General features: G+C 42.3%; 1 protein-coding gene across 1 annotated transcript; it reads right to left on the minus strand.

Moving 5' to 3' along the window:
* Nucleotides 1-1,289: 1,289 nt before the first annotated feature.
* Nucleotides 1,290-20,405, minus strand: PLIN2 (perilipin 2). Its single transcript, XM_084629429.1, has 9 exons — nucleotides 20,208-20,405; nucleotides 15,471-15,527; nucleotides 15,194-15,389; nucleotides 14,350-14,432; nucleotides 12,538-12,823; nucleotides 12,027-12,211; nucleotides 11,319-11,456; nucleotides 9,322-9,612; nucleotides 1,290-2,637 (listed from the first exon to the last, which is right to left on the minus strand). The coding sequence occupies exons 2-9, from the start codon at nucleotides 15,498-15,500 to the stop codon at nucleotides 2,503-2,505; spliced, it is 1,344 nt and encodes a 447-aa protein (XP_084485555.1). The 5' UTR covers nucleotides 15,501-15,527; nucleotides 20,208-20,405; the 3' UTR covers nucleotides 1,290-2,502.
* Between the last annotated feature and the right edge of the window lie 700 nt (nucleotides 20,406-21,105).

The following is a 21,105-nucleotide window of genomic DNA, read 5'->3' on the forward strand; positions in this document are numbered from 1 at the left end:
ACTACAGTGATGGGAGAACCGCTCCTGTCACTTGTAGTGAGCATCTACACTGAAGAGCTACAAGAGCAAGGCTGCAGCTCTATTGCTGTAGCGTTTTAAGCATAGACATACCCTGTCAAAATCATTCATGTTACATTGTTGTCATACAACATTATCTACCACTGTGCAAATAAAATCATCACACCAGCACAGGGGTTCTCAGACTTTTGTACTGGTGGACTCACAGCAAGCCTCTGAGTGCAACCCCCTTATACATTAAAACACTTTTTTTATATATTTAACACCATTATAAATGCTGGAGGCAAACCGGGATTTGGGGTGGAGGCTGATAGCTCACAACCCCCTACGTAATAACCTCGCAACCCCCTGAGGCAGGGGAGGGCCACATCGGAGTTGTGAAACTGTATGGAAGGCCGGGTAGGGAAGGCTGTGCCTTTCCAAACAGCCTGGGCTCCACCCCCTATCTGCCCCCTCCCACTTACCGCTGCCGACTACTCCCCTCAGAACCTCCAACCCATCCAACCCCCCCCCCGCTTCTTGACCCCTGACTGCCCCGACCCCTGTCCACACCCCTGCCCTGACAGGCCCTCCAAGACTCCCACGCCTATCCAACCACTCCCTGTCCCCTAACCGCCCCCCCACAGAACCTCCGCCCCATCCAACCGCCCCCTGCTCCCTGTCCACTGACTGCCCCCCGAAACTCCCTGCCCCCTTACCATGCCACTCAGAGCAGCAGGAGCTTGCAGCTCTGCTGCCTGACCGGAGCCAGCCACACCACTGCGCTGCTCAGCAGGAGTGGCGGGCCAGAGCGCTCGTGGCGCAGTGAGGTGAGGCTGCGGGGGAGGGGCCGGGGGCTAGCCTCCCTGGCCAGAAGCTCAGGGGCCGGGCAGGACAGTCCCGAGGGCTGGACGTGGCCCACGGGCTGTAGTTTGCCCACCTCTGCCCTGAAGGGTCCCAATCCCCACTTTGAGAACCCCTGCAATAGCACCTGTTATATTAAAACAAATATAATCAGTACCTATCTAGCTCTGTGAATCTGCATTCAGAATACAGGAGTCAATTTTGTTTGTCCCACAAATGGATATCTGTGAGCCCCAAAAGTGAGTCTATCCCTTGCCTGCATAGGGTCAGGTGCAACTCAGTGTGTGTGACTATTTGTGAATCAGAAGCCCATCTGGTCCTTTTAAAATGCATTCTTTGCCCTGCTTCAAATCATCAAAATGAGAGCTCTTTAGGTAGGAATTAAGTACAGGAGACAACAAAGAAGAGAAGTCCAACCACACCAACTCTAAGATTTATAGCTCAAACTTTATTTCAAGGCATCTCAGTGACTAGACTTCAAAGCTTTCACAAAAATCAGATAGTACATTATGATAGAGTAGGGGTGTCAACCTCATTCTATAGCGAGAACCTAATCAGGATCCGTGGGCCTGGTCTACAAAATTAGCACCATTTCAAACCCACAAATCCACAATGGCTTCCCAGTGATGACAGTAGAATAAGAGTAGAACATGATCTATAGATAACAACATAACACTGGGTCTGATCCTGCAGCATTCCTCGCATACTCCAAAACTCCCACTGAAGTCAATGGTGCATGCAAGAAGTGCAGTATCAGGCCATTAAGTTATTAAAGTTAATTGCTCTATTTGGTTACTCAGCGCAAAAAAAAAAAATGGTGTGGGTCTAAGTTACTATTACCACAGTTTCTCCTTTGGTTCAGTTTCTCCTCTTTCTGTTTGTCTTTTGCCCATAATTATTTGTATGTCTCCTCCATACTTCTTTGTTTTCTCCTTTTCTCTTTCCTTTTTCTCCCTTTGTGTTCTCTGCCTTCTTATTTGCATTTTTCTGCACTTGGCCCCATATTTGGGCTCTTCTAACCCCAACTCCCATTCTTAGTCTCCCCCCAGCAGCAGAAGTACTTACACATGGAAGGGAGGCAGTGGGAAATGAAGTTCTTTCATTATAAACACTTCTTACAAAGGACACTGTTTCAAGCTCTTTAGACACAGAGTCTCACCAAAACTGACTAGGATCCCATGATCAAGCCTGTAGTCCTTTCCAGCAGCAAAGAGGTAGATGCAGAAGTGCTTTACACATAGACTAAAAAGGGAAACTTTTATCAGCAAATCCTAGTCAGTTTCCTTTTTGCTGACAGCCCTTTGTGCAGTGCTGGAGTGCTGTTTTGGCTGTTGCTGACAGCAAACCAAATAGCAGTGCAGTTTTAAATGAATGTGTACACCAGTCAGTACGACTGGGCCATAGGAGGCCTGAAGGATGGAATTTTGACACCAATGTTATAGCGTTACATTAAATGCAGTCCTTAAAAAAAAAAAAAAAGAGATGCAAATCAGAATATCAATGCAACTAAGTGAAACAAAATTGATCCAAAAACTGTATGCTTCAAGAGCTAGATAGATTTCTTTTTAAAAAGCAGAAATATAAGTTAACATGGCAAAAAAAAAAAACATCAAATCAAGAGAACAGTTTTGTGCCTGATATTTATTCAGCTCTTGGTTCCATGGTGATAGGGCCATTTGTGCGTGAAAAATCTTGCTGGTCTTCCTCATCCAAACCCAAAATGTCTGGAATATCATCAGATTCTGAAGACAAGTCTGTGATAGTGAAATCTGGCACCTGCAGAAGAAGAAATCCAAATAAATGTGAAGGTTAAAAAAAAAAAAAAAAAAAAGAGCTGAACACTCAGGACTCCAACTGAAGTCAACCAGGGCTGCAGGTGTTCAGTACCTCAAAAATCAGGCCCACAGTACTAAACAAATCAAACAAACATTCTCAGTCTTATTTTAGATAGAGTGACAGAAACATCTTAAGCAATATAAATTAGTGTATTAATAGATACATTCTTATAAGAAAGGTGGAACAGAACTGCACTCAACACAGAACATTTCATAAATATTTTGGGGTGGTATGTTAAGAAGGTTTTCTAATAAGATTGGTCTCTTGCAAAGACTTAGTGTATATTATATCTCACATCAATTTAGAGGTGTTATATATCTTTGCTATATCATCTTTATCTTCAGTCCACTTCAAAACTTCAGAGGGGAATGAGGGACTGAGAAAAAATTAATGGAGAGCCTGGTTATTCACAGAACAGATACAGCACAGGTGATATCAACATAAGCTTTTCTACGCTGCACTCAATTGAGGCAGTAGCCTCAATCTTGTTCTGAAGAAATCATATGGGGAAGTGATGCAATGAGCTGTAGCTCACGAAAGCTTATGCTCAAATAAATTTGTTAGTCTCTAAAAGGTGCCACAAGTACTCCTTTTCTTTTTGCAAATACAGACTAACACGGCTGCTACTCTGAAACCTGTCATTAATCCCACTAAAAGAAAAGGAGTACTTGTGGCACCTTAGAGACTGCATGAAAAAACTTGTACAGATACAGACAGACATCATCTTCCTTTCCAAATGCTGTGTATATATAAAGTCTGCTGCAGTTTCCACGGTATGCATCCAATGAAGTGAGCTGTAGCTCACGAAAGCTCATGCTCAAATAAATTGGTTAGTCTCTAAGGTGCCACAAGTACTCCTTTTCTTTTTGCGAATACAGACTAACACGGCTGTTACTCTGAAATTAATCCCACTGACTCCAAATGGCAGCAAGAATGAGGCTCCGTCTCCCTAGTGGCAGAAATTGCTCTGCACCCTGCTGCATAAAACATCCACATAGTAAGAAAGACTCCACCTAGTAACACACTTAAAATAACTCAGTATACTTTTCAGAGTAACAGCCGTGTTAGTCTGTATTCGCAAAAAGAAAAGGAGTACTTGTGGCACCTTAGAGACTAACCAATTTATTTGAGCATGAGCTTTCGTGAGCTACAGCTCACTTCATCGGATGCAGTGAGCTGTAGCTCACGAAAGCTCATGCTCAAATAAACTGGTTAGTCTCTAAGGTGCCACAAGTCCTCCTTTTCTTTCTGTATACTTTCAGGATCTGTACATAGCATTCCTTGCCACACTAGTAACGAACTAGGAAGTCTAAAACAATGTAACCAAGATATCAAGAGCCAAATTTGGAGGTGAATGGTAAATTAGGCTATGTCTACACTGTACTTTTGTCAGTAAATTTTTTGTCGGTCAGGGGTTTGAAAAAACCACACCCCCACTGACAAAGGTTTTCCTGACGAAAAGCGCCAGTGTGGACAGCACTTTGTCTGTGGGAGACGCTCTCTCACCCAAAGCTATTACTCCTCATTGGAAGTGGTTTTATTTTGTTGGTAGAAGAGCTCTCTCCTGCCGACAAAGAGGGGCTACCTGGAGTACCTTACAGCTGTAGCAGTACAACTGTGCTGCGGTAAGGTGTGCAGGGTACACGTAGCCTTAGACTTACACTAAACTTCTGCAGATCTACTTCTACCCCCTGTACGCATATTTAAGGGAGTCTACATTGGAGTCAGTCATTTACACCTTCTCCAGCCACCTTGTCAAGTAACTTGGACTTAAACTCCTTTAGATGTTAGAAGAATGGACGCAAGTAGCTCTAAAAGACTCTAAATTAGGCCCTATTAACATTAGTGATTCCAGCTGCAAACCCTGTATAAATGCACTATGTCAGCCTACAACAGGATTTGCATCAGATTTATCTTTATTTTCCAATCTGCTAAGTTGCACCAGTGGAGTACATATTTAAAAATTTATGAAAACCCGCATGTAGATCAATGCAAAAGCCCCTAATGTAAGAATCTCTACATCACCTCTGTATTTGCCCTTATAGTTTCATATTTGATGGGGAATGGGAGAACATGTAACCCTCATTTTTCTTGTGATCATGACCAAAAAAAGCCAGGTAAAAACTTCTCTTGCATCCCTTCCCCCTCCATCTACACTAGTTACATTCTCTATTAAGTTACTTTAGTCCATAAAAAGTTAAACTACACTCCAGTATATGTGCTTTTAGCCACTGTCTTATCAGAATTTGTATTTTGTAACTTTAGTAAGAAAAATATGGGGCGCTATTAAGAGACTTTTGAAACAGAACTACATACAATCAGCACAGAAAAGCAGTTCCTTACTTTACAGTTTTAGCACATGGATTCAGCCTTTATTTGCATGCATCTAAGACTGAAAACTTCAAAAAACAAGTTTCAATCTTCATGTACAAAAATAATAAATTCAGAATGTTAAATATTGATATCCAGAGTATTCACAATGCTACTGCCCAATTGTTAAAATACCAAGCACTGCACTGCCTGAATGTAACACTTTACTGAGAAAGCAATCACCAAAATTCATTGATAATCGCAGGTTAGAATATTGGTCCTCAGTTTTGTGGATGAGACTTTTGCAATTTTTTCCACCTCATGTAGAAAAAAAAGTTTTGTAAGCAGCATTCAATCAATGCATTAGGGAGCATGAGAGTCCTGGTGTAGTCAGTAATAATATTACAGAGAGCACCAACATATGTTTTATTAAGATAGAGACAGCTTCATTTTTCATAGCTTGGAACACATTATACTCTCAGCTAGTTCTGTGCAACTCTAATAGAGCAGACTGTTACTGATGGAAACAACGCTCTTTGTTCTGAAGAGCGCTGTGTAAAGTAACAACAGATATTTTGTAAGATTATGCAAGTACAGATTCTGGCACTTAACTTCCTCAGGTTAAGTATTCACATTTGGGGTAGAAAAGCATTGCAGCATACAAGTGTTTTCTAGAATCTTAAATGGTTATTCTAAGCCAAAAACTGAAGCAGGAAAAGTAACTAGTATCTAAAAGCAGGTGTAGAGTCAGTCAGGCCTATCTTTATGTCAAAGATCTTACATTACAACTAAGCGAGGCGTAACTTTACAAATTGTTACTGTTCTAACCCTTTGTTTTAGAGGTCAGTGCACTTGTTTATAAGTCAGTATATTTAAAACTTTCGTAGCTTACAAATGATTGTCATGGTGTAGGAAAGGAGGCAAAGCGGACCACAGAAATCAATAGCTGAGATGTATGGTAGTTTGGCTTTTTGTTTTCCTCTACCAACATCAAGATTATCTGATTGTTTGAGATGGGCTAAAACACTATTTAGTATGAGAAAAATCAAAGTGTCACTGAAATCACACCATTCCAGCAAGTCATTATGCAATTTATCAAACCCACTGCCTTTAAAAAAAAGTTTAAATCTCATGTTTATTCTCAGGCTGATGGTAGAGTGGAGAGTTTTTATAAAGTGTAGCTGAGCTGTTCTTTATGCAAGCATGGTGAGAAAAGTTTAAAGAGTCAGACATTAATGTGAACAGCTTCTGCCCTTACCAAGGCTTTAAGGGTTCACCAATTCTCCCCAGTGGGCATTTGTGAGGCTTTTAGCCTCTAGCTTCAAACTAGACCCATAGGAAATGTGATACAATGTTATTTAGTTCAGAATGGTTTGGCAGGCAACTATGGATACAGTCAAACCCTAGAACAGCCTACAGCTGCACCTACGCTAAGTGTTGTAATTTAGCACTGGAGCTAGCAAACAGGAGCTTAGGCACAACCGACTTAGTACATGGAACAGGAGCTGCTTTGGGAACATTCTTATACCCATGGCTGCTGTGTCGCAAGGAAAGAGCTGAATCAGTCAACTGATCACAACTAATGGGCATTCATGAATCACACTGCTCCCCTTCACCTTCTTGGAAAGGTGTCAGTGCAGAAAGTCACCCAAATGCTTTTGCTCAGTTTTATAGATCAGGAGACTGGCTGACCAGGGCTGCTCAAGATCTCCACTCCCAGGGACCCACCAGTCTCAAACAGCTGACATTTAGAAATTCAATCCTGAATCTCTCAGTCTGAGAGTAGCAGTAGAGGGAAGACCAAGACTCTGTGTGTGTGCTCAGACTGGGAGAACTGACAGCATCATGCTTTCACAGGCACCCATTTGTATAGAGTCTAGCACAGAGGTAGTCTATTTTTGTCAAAGTCCAAATGTATTGAAGGTATAGGCAAGGTCCAGACTACAGAAACACTTTTCATACTGCAACAATAATGGTAAGTAAATACGATTTTGCAGTCTGTTCAACAGTGTCTGATGGTGTGGATTTGGCCCATCGTCTAAATGACGACCCCTGATCTAGCACTACAACCCATTTGTCCTTGCTACTGTAGCAGCAAGTACTTTTACTAACAGTCCTCTTCAAACAACTCAGTTCAACTGATCATGAAACTCCGCTGTGTGACCTGTGCATTTAAAAAAATGCAAAGAAGTGTTTTAAAAGGTGTTCTTAAACCGTCCATTTACCATGGAGAAATTTTAGGGCCAATTCAGAGATCTAAGCAGCTGTAGATTTTCTACACCTTCTTCCAAGTCCCTTCAACAAGTAAGTTACACAGACAGACTTGCTCATCCATGGTGTGCTACACTTCCTTATATATCCTCTGAATTCACCTCAATCTAAGTTGTGTGTAATTTATTGCCAAAAGGCACTATGACTCCTACTTTAATTTACATCCTCCTGTTAGGCTTTTCCTCCTGCACCTTTTTGGTCCCTCAATATGTAAGTTATACTGGCTTGGGAGTGCCTTAGTTTGAATTAGGACTTTGTCCTCCACTGATAATTATGGAGGGAGAATGCAGGATGTTGTCTGAGCTACTAACAATTGTTCCAGTATCCACAGTCCTACTTAGATTTGTAAAACAAAACAACCCCCCCCCCCCAAAAAAAAAAGATTAACCTGTATTTTACCTTCTGAAATCTCTAAAGGGAACAGCAGAAAACTCTCTCACCCACCCACACTTAGTTGTGCCAATATGGAGAGCCCAGAGGCTGAACATGTTAGCCCAAGCTTGACCTAGGGTAGAACAATTAACTAGTGTCCATTAGTACTGGATCTGAAGTTTTTTTTAAATTACATTTCTCTCCAGAGTGTACAATATGCAGCACATGTAGTAAGCAAATTAAAATAGTGTGATTAAGTTTCAGATCTTTGTAGTTTCAAATGCATGTTTGTTTTTAATCACAGCCATCTATTTTCAGTTCTGATTTTTCCAATGAAGAGTATTTGGCAGTCCTCCTACAGCCAAATGCAGTAGGTATTAGAAGTCACATGCAAGAATGCCCATACTGTAAGCAGGATAAACAGCTGTCCAGGCCATCCTGCACAGACCACCTCCTTTAACATTACTGAGCAGTCATTTCTGCAGTTCAAGTTCTCTCTAAAGAGAGACAATACACACAGACAAGCTGGAATAAAGCTAAGAGGGAGTGAAAGGGTGGATGGGGATTCCGGGGTAGGAAACAAATGCAGCAGCAACATCTGACCCATCTCTGTGTGTAATCAATCTGATGTGGGTTAGTAACCAGTAGTTTATATCTACTTTTTTTGCATTTCAAGCCTGCCTTCTCCTGGACCCAATTCAATAAGTGCTATAATGCTTGTTTTTACACCATTCAAATGAGACAGACTTTGGCTGCTGAAGCATTTATTACTGAACATACAGAATGAATTACAAAAAAGTGAAAAGGCACTACAAAGACACATGAAACTAGGCACCCTGGTACAAACATGTGTTCATATTCCATACTGCAGATTTAATTCTCAGTACTGGTTTTAGTTGACTTATTGTGTAGTTAAAGGATTTTTTTTTTAGAAAGATTTGAAAAAAATAAGGGCAATGAAAACTCACGGCATTTAAATAACTCTGGCTGAACAAGTTAGAGTCCTTACTTGAAAGCAAAGTGGTAGATTCACAAAAGCATAATGCCTTAATATGAGCTGTTCAATGAAGTGATTAAGACAATCGTACAGTCTGTAAAAGCAACACAGTGGAAGTTTGAAGTTCTTGCTGAGCTGCAGGGCTTTTAAATGGAGCGCTAAACGAGATCATACTACTTCTCTATTTCTCCTGCACAGATCACCTGACTAGTCAAAGTATTTGGTTGCAATGAGTTCCATTTAAGGTCATGATATTGGACACTTTAGCTGTCAGACAAGAAGCTTCTTAACCAGTAATAAGGTGAACCACTGCTGTAAGCTCCTGAAGTGTCAAGCCTCAAGGCACTTGGTGCTTGTCATTATTTCCAGAGGCACTTAGACAGGACAGCAAAATAATTTTCTAATGAAAGAGTTCCTCTTAGGTTAGAAAGGACACAATTAGATCTTTAGGCCTCCACCATCCCTACATTGTGGATATTTTCCCCCATAGCTGTCAGGTGACAGCTACAGTAGTTAAGTCACCTTGATAGCTCAGACTGCAGAGTGTGTGCGCGCTATGCAATTTAATCTGTGCTGTGTTCAGGCTGTTTGTTGTCCTGGCTGGCAATTTTCTCCCCTTCACCCTTGTGCTCAGCATGCTGAGACCCAGCCAGTTGTGGGTAAAAGGGACCTACCAGCCAATTGAGTGGTGTGTTGTTAACAAGATAATCCATCACATCATCCAGAGACTCCTTCATTTTCTTCAGCTGTCCTTTGCTAGTGGTGAGAATATTATCTGATACTTCGTGGAAAGATGAAGCAGAGTGGAAGTTCCTATAGACGTCTCCTGCCATTGCCCCAACATGATGGACTTGGTCCTGAATGTTCTGCGGCAACCCCTGTATGCTTGACACCAGGGTGAGGCAAGTGGTCTGAAGCTGCTGAGTCAGGCTCCGTGCAATAGCTAGTGTGCGTGACTCAATGTGCTGGAAACAAAGCATAATAGCATTTTAGAGTTAAGCACTTCATTGACCAGAGAGTTGGTTGCTGCAGCAACCCTACCATTGCTGAAAGGTCATCTCCCCTTCATTCCATGGTGTGGAGAATTGAAGCTGTGGCAGGTGAGAGCAGGGCCTTCATTTCATAGCCCTGGTCTATACCCTGCGGGGAGGGGGGGTGTCAACCTAAGATATACATAAAATAGTGTAGCTGAAGTTGACATCTTAGGTTGACTTACTGGCCATGAGGATAGTGGCAAGTAGACCACTGACACTCCCCCATTGACTCCACTTCCATCTCTTACAAGCTGGAGTTCTGGAGTCAGGGAGTGTGTTCTGGGATTGATTTAACGTGTCTAGACAAGATGCGATAAATTGATCCCCAACAGATCAATCACTACCCACCAATCTGGCGGTTAGCGATGACCTGCTCTTAGAAAGAAACTATTAAGCTGTTGGCTTGAAGGAGTTTACTAGGGTCCTTGCTTTTGAAAACAGGTCGACAGATCTAGGCTACATGAACCCTTGAAGGCTGCAAGTCTCTGAAGTGCACTACAGGTCACAGATAGAAACTGTCTGGCTGTTTGAATTACTGAGCTTGTACTGCAGTACAGTTTGCTGAAACAGAGTTAATGCTTCCAGCTTAAAGTTTCAAGCACTTAATTGATTAGCTGAATTTAAAATACTCTCTCATATTGCATTTGTGCAGTTATCAGGACTGGTTGCCAAGAGGCTTGGGAGGAAAGGGAATAGTCTAGGAGGGTGGGGAGAAGAAAGGATTGGAAAATTGCATTGTCAGTCCCACCCAAGTTGTTCTAGTTTATCTTTGGAAAAATCAGATGAGAAGATTTCCAGGACAAATATGAGTGCCTGACTAGGTGTGGCAGAGCAAGTCATCAATAGCTTGTCCCCTACACTCACAGGCTCAAACCATTGCCATCTGGACAGTAGGTCACAGCAGCTGACTACAGAGGTCAAAAGGCTATATTTTTTAAAATAGCCACACTAAAAATGAGGCTGCAATAAGTATACTCAAAAAGAAGAGGAAAAAAAAAGGAGTACTTGTGGCACCTTTAGAGGCTAACCAATTTGTTTGAGCATAAGCTTTCGTGAACTACAGCTCATTTCATCCGATGAAGTGAGCTGTAGTTCACGAAAGCTTATGCTCAAATAAATTGGTTAGCCTCTAAAGGTGCCACAAGTACTCCTTTTTTCTTTTTGAGCATACAGACTAATATGGCTGTTACTCTGAAACAAGTATGCTGAAGCTTGACTGCTAAAATTATAGCAGCATTTGGAGAATGTAGAAGATGGCACCCAGTTACTACATTAGGCCATTACTGCAATGTTGTTCAGGGTTCTTCTAGGAAGATCTGCATCTAGTTAAACTAAAATTTGTTGAAATGAATTCAGTAGGTGTAGCCATTAGCTTGCATCACTAATTATGCCTGGCGCCAATAACTACTAAAGCTGGCCACCATATAGCTGAATTTAATTTTGCAGAGCAATTATGGAGGAAGCAGGGCCCTACAGTGGAGAAAGGGAGAGAGTCACCATTCAGGTTCTTCATGCTTGTGGTGCATCTTAGCAGCATAGGAGGTTTCATGAATAATTTTGAAACCACAAGGACCAAAAGTTACTTGTATGTATATACTTTGCAATATGTAATTTACACTCTTGGTACATTTACTTACCTCAGCGATGTGAGATTCATCACCACCATCATTTTGGCCTGTGTTTTTCTTCCATTCTACCCAGGACTGATACAGCATTTCCTGGGCATCATGAAGTTTCTGGTTGGCACTATTCATGTTCTTTCTTGTGTACTCAATCTAGAAAACAACCAATGAGGTAGTGAAGCAAGGATCCCAAACACAGTTTAGGGTGATTATAAAATGTTCTCTAGCCTGCCCACTTTTTGCAAAAACTTATTTCAAGAGACAGTTTTGTTGGTAAAAGGACATTAAGATTGGGGGGAAGGGGGGTGGAGAAAGAAGGAGGGGGCAGGAGAAAAAAATCTGCCTTCTCTTGTTTTCTAGTAGTATCATGTACAGGTCTTAGAGTAGGATTCTTTAAGTCTTGCTATGATACTAATGGCATGGAGTAGGATTCTTGAATAGAGCTGCAAGACATTCACTTCAGGGTCTAAACTGGTATTAAGTACATTTTCTATTAGTCTTGCAAAAGAGATGCAATTTTATTTTGGGAGTTGAGACTGAATCAGTTTTAGTGTAAGATGAGAACTTCAAAGATAATAGGTGTGTTCTGTACCATTAAGAACCTTTGATTTAAATATTGAAACAATTTTGGTTAAGTTATCCATGTTTCTTTGGCAAACCAGCTCTAAGACAAAAAGACTACCAAGAGTTTATTTACACCCCAAGTCAGAATTCTTAACTTACCAAACTGACAGTGTAATTGAGGTGTGAAATGGTCTCTTGGCTTTTGTGCTTAGCATCTCTAATCCTGATTAAGGCCTGTTGGTAGGCACGGGTGCGGACCTTTGAGGACAAGGATCCGAGTCTAATGTAGTAGCTTGGCTTTTGAATCCCAACTTCAAATCCTTCAACCTTTGTAACTTCTTTTGCTAGAGAGAAAAAAAGGTTATTTTAGTCAGACTTAAAGAATTAGGTTAGCAGTCCAACCTCTGAAGGATTACACAGCAGTCCAACATATATCTAGATAGGGCAAACAAAAACCCTACCCCTTCATTCTGAATAAGCCACTTTCCTTCATATGCCTTCCCTGCTGACAAGAAGGCATCATGGTTGGCATGGTGAAGGGCCATGTCTGAAACTAGTGTCAATACAGTGCCACTCCATTCAACTAGTAGGGTTGTCAAGTGACACCACTCGTCTCTCCCCCACTCCCAATCCCCATCCCCAGTTGGGGTCTCATCTCAATTAGTCTTACCTAGCTCCTCTTCAGTAAGTGGAAGATAATGGTCTACAAGAGTCTCCGACCTGCTGAGTGCGCTATCCACCCCACTGCTCACCATCTGCACCACACGGCTTCCCAGTACAGTGTTAATGCTGCCATTGACAACTGACTTAGTCATTTCCACACTATCATGCACAGCTTCTTTAGTCTTGTCCATGACTCCAGTAATTGTGTGGGCAACAGTATCCCTGGCACCAGTCACAGTGATTGTTACAGCCTCTCTTGCACCAACAACTACATCCTTGGCATTGGCAACCACCTGCAAGGAAGAGAGGCAGACTCCTCATTTAATAGTGGGGAGGTATTTAAGTTCTGGATTTACACACACCCACACTTTCCAAAAGTAGAGACTACTAGTTTCAGTATTCTTTAAGAAGCATTCACTACAGTGATAGAAATTTGACTGTCATAGCAAGCCAAAAGCTACAGCTACTCAATCAGCATTAGAGGAGGCATTTCTACCACAAAGTGAATTTGTAATTTACACTGATGCAAGCCTAGAAAGAGTAGGCTAGGAAAAAATAAAAGTTTTGGGTGCCTAACCTGCAACTCTTTAGAGGGACCAAGTATTAATGCCCTAGTTCTGATCAAGGGAGTCTGTTGGGTTAGGAAGATTTGTTCTTCCTACAGTGGATTTTACACTACCAGGTCATAATTAGGCTATTTATACTAAATAGTCATAGATGTTTGAGTCTCTCTCCATATCTAGCCAACCTTCCAGGTAGTATTGAAGCATCACTACTGAAAGTAACTCAAGTATCACAATAGACAGGAATCCAGCTATGTGGTCCATTTGGTTGCACCATGTAGGAGACTACTTGATGAGAGGTTTCCTAATCCCCCAAACCAAACACCTATAAATCCCTGCAAAGAAGCTTCCAACTACTCTAAGGACAGTAGCAATATGAAGGGAGGGCCAGGAGATGAGCTTTATTAGTTAGAAGACCTTGAAAGACTTCAGGCTAGAAGGCAGCAGTGTTAAGTGTCTTACAAGAGAAATTTTTAGAAAGACTTTGCAATGAAAATTTGAAGACTGAGCTCAGTCACAAGCAGTATTCTTCCATTGTACTTGCAATGTAGGAAAGCAGATCTTCCTACTTTGCAGTATGCTGAGCCACTGGGAAGTAGGTTAGATTAAGGTCTTGGAGCAGTGACTGTCTTCCTGTGTGTTGGACAGCACCGAGCACAATGGGGTCCTCATCCTAAATGGGACCCTTGGCACTACAGCAATATATAGATAAGTTATAAATTCACTACTTAGTTTTCCTTTCCACCTAAATGGATAGTGAAAGCTATAAAACTTTCATTTCATAGTTCTCCAGTTAGCTCATTTTTAAGTTATATAAACATTTTCTATGAAGTGATTAAGTCATTTTAATGTAAGTTTAATATGGAAACTTTCCACTTCAATTACATAAGCCATTTCTAGAGTGCTTAGCTATCTGAAGTATTGCAAAAACATTAACCCTTATATTGCTCTGGCAAACCAGGGAAGTATTATCCCTATTTAAATGTGGGGAGAGGGAAACATATTGAGGGTCTGAATCACAATAGTGCCAGACAGCCATTGACTTCAGTTGGAGTTCTCTTCCTCCCACCCCCAGATGTGAGTATCCAGAAGGCCCTAAGTGACTCCAAAGGCCATAGGGTGTCTGAGACAAACCCAGGGTTAGAACAAAAGTTCCAAATTTTCAACATTTGCTCTGCTCCCAGCCTTGCTACATCAGTAATTACTGAATCTCTGGTTATCCCACTTAGGGATTTAAATGCAGTAATTGAATCTACCTTGTCAGTTGGTTGATACAGGATAGGCAGCCTCTCTTCAATTTTGTCCAGTCCTATGCATGCATAGCTGTTGGCAACTGCAACTAGAGAAGAAGTTTCAAGAATGATTAAGTTGCCCTTGTGATGTTAAAATAAAAACCCACAAAGCTAAAGGTTAACATTTGTTGAAACAGGAAGCCCAATCCAAACAAGTAACATTTTGTTTAGTTTCGTCCTTAAAAGAAAAGAAAAAAGGTTTATGCAGCTTAATTCTACAAAAGCTTTCAAGCACTTTGCAAGTGCAAAAAACAATTGACATCTTTTTCAAGGAAGTGACCTTGAGAACAGACTGATGAAATGTCTGGCCATTTGCCAATTCATAAGAACAGGCTGAGCTAAACCCAGAGCAAGCAGCCATGAAACAGTTGCCAAATTTGTAACAAGTTATACTCAGAAGTAGGTGAAAGGGAAGTATGATGCAGAGCTAAAAAACTGTGTCAACGGTTAGGACAGAAGTTGATTGCTTGAGTAAGAAGCCTCTTGCTCAAGCAATCATCTTAGAAATCAATGTTAGTTAGGAACAAGTCATTAGAGGTTCACTCTTAGGAGATCTAGAGCTCACTTAACTTCAGACTTTGTTTATAAGAGCTCATTTAATTACAGTTGCTCATGGCTTATTGCACAAAGCAAGGTAACAGTTGTCCTGCTGTCATGGACTTGTTACAAGTAGGTTTAACCTCACATAGTGCCCCCAGATTCTTTTCTGCACCCTCCCCTGCTTCCCCACCCCCAAAGCCTATATATTTATATAGGAACTCAATGGAATAATTGAGCATAAATGCACAGAAAAGTAGTCATGCCTTACTTTGTGGCTCCAGCTTCTGGATGATAGGCATAGCATTTGTCATGGCCACTGCAGTGATGGTCTTCACTCCTTTCTCAGCTATCTCACAGACTGATTTCAGATAGGGATGGTTATCTTTTGTGTTGACATAAGCAGAGGACACCATGTCATAGGTGGAACTCACCAAGGGAAGGCTGACAACCCTGGCTACCACATTCTGTGTAAACAGAGAGAAGGTTAAACTCACATCCTTCTTGGCTACATAACAAAGACTGACTAATCATCAACTCATACATACCTGTTGAGAGTCGGCTGCTACTAATGCCATTTTTTTAGGTCTTGAATCTTGTAGATTCTACAAGAATAAGATAATCCAAATTAAAAATTCATTAAGTCCCCAGTAGCCATACCACCATTCCACTTTAATGATTTAGGATGGAGTGCCTTCCCTTCTGGAGAAAAAAGCAGTTATTCTTAAGAAAGGCACCCAAAAAGTCTTTTGAATACTTGAGAGTGTACCATCCCCTTCATGAGAAGGCTCCAGACCGTGTGGGCTGTAATGAATTAGAGCTTATACTGTAATAATTTAGATAGCTAAAGCTTAGTTTCTCTGCTACATTCACTAGTTCAGTTAATAGATACAAAACTAAACAGGATGGTCAACTTAATAGTTTGAGAGGTTTGTAACACAAATTTTTCACTGATTACTTCATTAATTGACAGCACTATGTTTCTAATCTAGATTACCCCTGTTTGGATGCATCTTCCACATAGCAATAGAAAAATACTGAAGAGCTAAAAATTGTGATTGTAGGTGGGAGGACCCAGGGTTTTACAGCTACTTTTAACTAATATTTCAAAATGGACTAGATTTTAAGGTGGTCAGTGCAGAGGAGAAGCTTGGGGAAAAAAAGTTAGAATTGATCTAAGAATCCCAAATCCTGCAGACACTTGCACATTTGTCACTTGAAGCACACAAGTTACTTGTGTATTGTTGTTAGTGAGATTAAGGTAAATGTGTTTTTGCAGGATCAGATTCTAGTGGACATATTGCTGTACAAGAGGTAGTGTCATTGCACCTCCTACAAAGGATTTAAAATGTAGCAGCATAAACAAATTCATAGAGTGGTGTTGTCTTTATAGCTGGCATCTGTATTGGATTCCTTCCCCACCTGCACCAAAATGGCAGAGGGTTTCGGCCTGTCACTCCTAAGACACAGACTGCAGATCATTTAGGATTGGGCTATCCCATATACAGGGTAGGATTTCCCCACTGCAGAGAAAACCCTGAATTAGTACTGGCAGGGTAAATGTTTATTGCCAAATCACATTGGGTTGGAAGAGAAGCAGCTGTCACATGAAGACTCATCCATCTCGATTCTCCACAGATGGACTTCTGTAGGGCCAGGGAGATAGTATGGCAGTCCTCCCACACAACTCCCCTAAATCTGCCAGGTTTTCATCCCCGTCTCTGGGAATATAGAGGGAGTAGATAATTCAGTTAGGACTGGATATACTAGTACTCCTGAACGATCCATCATGGTGTACTTCCATAGTGTCGAGAGACATGACAGAAGACACAAGAACAAGTGCTCTTTATTTGTTAGAGTCAAACATGACTGTGCCTTTTTAAGGGTCTGTTCATTCTCACAGGACCCATGTATCTCAGGACATTAGGACACCACCTTATAGTCCACAAAAGAACTATAAAAAAACCACACACACCACACTGTGTGTGGATTGGTTTGTCAGGAGCTCCTGACAAACAGTACCATGTTTACGAACACTGGTGCACATTACAGTAGTCAACATTAGAGTGCCTGTCAGATCAATGGTCCATCTAGCCCAATATCCTGCCTTCTGACAGTGGCCACAGCAGGAAGACCCACAGGGAATGACCATGCACAGCTGCCTTTTGTAACCCCCCCATGTAGTAATAAGATCAGCCACCATTTGTATGCAGAACCAATGTGGCATGCAGCTGATTATTATTAACGACTACAAATGGACAGGTGCAAAAAACACCGCACATACACACAAACTTAGTATAAAGAGTATTAAAGCTTACAGGATAGATTCCACATCAGCAGACAATAAAATACTGCAGTCATGTAAAATGTTATTAAGTTCCTTGATAGACTATATCAGGGTGGATAAAAATAACTGATTAACAAAAAAACTGATTTAAATCAGATTTTTTTTATAAAAATGCTTTGAGGAAAGCTATCTAAAGAGAATTTTTATTAAGATATATCTTTGAGCTATGTAGTCTCATCATGGAACAGGGATTGTAAATTCCAATTCTATAGGAGACATATTCATGTAATATTTAAATAAAAGTTTTGTAAATAAGTTCCAATAGTTCATGGGACTCAATCTTATGCAGCCCCAGGGACTTCTGTACAGATTATTAAGGTTAATCGTTCTATCTACCTAATGGGTCTCAGGGCTCAGTCTAGAAGATACTGTTGGAGATGCTTAGTTTTGCAGTTCTCAGACTGTGGATTTGTGTCTCCAGAGAGAACATGCTTGTTAACAGCAAAAATGTTAACTATACAGAAATGAGAAAACAGATCTCAACCCTATTGTCCCTCTCCAAATTTGTGTACACAGAGTCAATCCCTTACCTCTCCAAAAGGTGCAAAGTTTCAAAAAGTTCAATGAATAGAAGATTGAGGGCAGAATAGATCTGGACAAGGAGAAGTCTGGAGGTAAATGTGAGAAGGGAGGGACAGGCAGCAGAAACAAGAGTGAAACTGTCAGAGCAGCATATTGGAGAAGTCTTGAGGTCTTTCTGAGTGTAGCCTTCATTGATTTGCTATCTACCATACCGTTCTCTCACTAGAAGGGAAAAACCTACAATGGCAGCAGGCTGTAAAAAAAAAAAAAAAAAAAACACACCCAGTGTGGGAATAAGAACCATTCAAGAAATAGGTCTGTTGATGTTTTAAAGAAAGTCACACCAGTGAACTGGTGAAAGTTACTTAAGCACTTGGATTCAGAGACTATTGCAGCAATAATCTCACTTAACAGCAGTAGCTTCTTCTGCTGGAGTAGAAAGAATATTTTCTTCCTTTGGACTAATTCATTCCAAATTGAGAAATTGTTTGGGACCTGAAAAAGCAGGAAAGCTTGTTTTTCTTTTCCAGATTATGAACAAAGAGGAAAATAAAAGTGAAGATATGACAGAGTTAGCTCCAGAAGTAAATTTTAAGTTTCTCAGGTTGACCTGGCTAACAGTTTTTTTTAAAAAACACACACCCCACACTAAATAGACTAATTCATTTAGCTATTTTAGTTAATAAAAACAAACCTGATTTTAAAAAAACTTGAATGTTTAAATTCAAAATGCTTGTTTTGTTAAAATATGTTTGCTATTGAAGAAAAAAATCCAGACTACATAATGTTGTTGTTTTAGTTAAATAAAACAATTTAAATGCCTGTCTGGTGATATTCTCCTCTTAATACATCATGGCAAGAAAATCTTCCAAATATTAATGATTAACCTGTTGAATTGGCAATAGTTCACCTCCCAATAAATTCATAAATATTTGCTTCAATTACCTTTGGTAAATGAAATAACCAAACAATCATTCCTTTTCTGATACAGCTGTAACACTAATCTGAAAAGTTTTTTAAATAAGTCACTTTTAAAATGTAGTGTGTACTTCTAAAAATGAAACCTACATCTGAGTTGTGAGGAACATGTATTAAGGTTATTGCAACAAACAAGAACACACTTCTGTAGAAATCCATGATTAAATTGAGTCTTCCTGACTAGTGATTTAAATCAAATCCACCCTGGACTATCTATATACACAGAACACAACTGAAAAAACTTCACCACCTTTGGACTGCAAGGTACCGCAACACTGGGATGGGGTAGCAGCACCTAGCAAGGAGAAGAGCTATGCAAGTTTTAATATCTATGCAGATCAGACATGACCTTAGTTTTTAAAGGTCTTGTCCAAAAGACCCACACCACAGAGGGCATACTGAATTCCTTTCTCATGGAAAGGATTGAGTTTAGCCATTCCTGCCATGATTTTAACCTCTCATTCCAGGAGCTAATCCAATGCTTAAGCCATCTCCTGACCATAACTACTGCCGGTCCCAAAGTATTTTAGAGTTCACTACAAGAATATAACCCCACAAGAACTCTACTGTATATTTTCAGCCACTTTTACAGTCCCTGCTAGTTAAAAGGGAATGTGGGTCTAACCAAAGGAAGCGCTTTTGCAAGATGTATGAAGACATACTTTAGAGACCGCTCAGACAGTTAGACAGGAAAATGAATAAGCAGACTGAGTCAGAAGTTTTGTTCCTACTTTCATAAAGAGGAACAGAAGCGAATGGCTTTCAACCGTCCAGCAAGGTGTCTAGAAACCCCCTTTCCACTCAATACACCGAGTGGACACAGGGATTGGTTCCTATCAGCTCGGTGTAAACTGCAGACAAACACCTGCCTATGGATGTCGTAACTGCAGCTTCTCAGTGACCCACTGGGCAGAAACTGGCCCAGCATCATGGTGTGATAATAGCAGAGGGGCACCTGGTCACCTTCACAGGCTACTCCAACTGCAAGGACCACAGTCAACGGAGTTCTCCTGCTAGGGCCACCTGAATGAAGGAGGCGACACACACACACACACCGTTAGGAGCGAAATTTTTCTATACCTCATTAAAGCAACTACAAAAACCCCCCTCTACCCCCAGGGAGACGGGCTTGAACAGCCTCGCAGGTGAGCGCAGGATGGAAGCGGAAAGGGGGAACCCCCCCAGATTAAGACAGCGGGACACCCCAGAAACGCAGCCCCACCCCTGTCCCCCCACGCTTTGCCCTAGCCCCCTGCAACCCTGCCCCGGGGCTGTCCGCAGCTGGGCTGGCGGCACGGGAGGGCGAGAGCCATGGCAGCGCCGGGCTAGCTCCGGGCAGGAAGCGGGGAGAGCCCGGGGGTTTAACCCGGCTCCGCAGCCGCTTCAAATGCGCCACCGCGGTCGGTGACGGGCTGCGGCCAAGGGCGGCTTCACTCACCCGGGCGCGGAGAGCGCTGCGGATCCGCCGCCAACGCCGGGCTTCCTGCGCCGAGAGACACCCCCTGCGCTAGCGCCAAGCCGCCCTGGAACCCCCCGGCAGGCTCGCTCGCTCCCTCACGCCTCCCACCGGCTCCCAGACACGGCAGTGACCCAGGGCAGCCTGCCCCGGCTATTTATGTAGAGCGGCTGCCTCGGGCCCGCTTTCTCCTCTCGCGAGATGGCGGCCTGTCACGGCTGCGGCGGCGGCCTCCGCCTCCTCTCACGTGACTAGCTGCCGCTGGGCGGGGCGGCGTGCGGGGCGGGGCGCTGCTCTGTGCGCGGCTGCGGCCCGGGGAGCCAGCGCTGGGGCCGGCCTGCCCGGGGCGCTGGCTGATGCGGGGAGAGAAGCCAGCGCCCCCTTGCGGTCGTGCCGTTGTTTGCTTTGCAGTGGGGCGCCGGCGGCAAGAGAAGAGGGAGGGAGGCAGGCCGTCGTGAAGTGCTCTCCCTACGGGCACTGGCGTTCCTGCCGTGTGTCTGTGCTACTTCCGAGTCATTATCGGCTCCAACACAAGCGAGGATGGAGAACGAAGAAGTGGGTTTTTTTTTTTTTTTTTACCCACGAAAGCTCATGCCCAAATAAATCTGTTGGTCTCTAAGGTGCCACTGGACTCCTCTGTTGGGTTTGTGGATATAGACGAACAGGGCTACCTCTCTGATACTTGATGCCAATGATCAGTTCGCATTCCCCTGTGGTCAGCTCTTGGGCCTGGCCGCTAAGGGTACCCGTTGCTGGCGCCCCACTGCATCGGAAGTTCTGGCTTCCAGTCTAAAGGCAGGCGCCACTAGACCTAGGGTTCAAATAAAGTCGGAGGACAACGCATGATTAAGCAGGAATGGGAGTGAGGGTTATAGACTCA

This window comes from Lepidochelys olivacea (genome assembly GCF_965140295.1).
Source record: "Lepidochelys olivacea isolate rLepOli2 genome assembly, chromosome: 5".
Taxonomy (NCBI): Eukaryota; Metazoa; Chordata; order Testudines; family Cheloniidae; genus Lepidochelys; species Lepidochelys olivacea.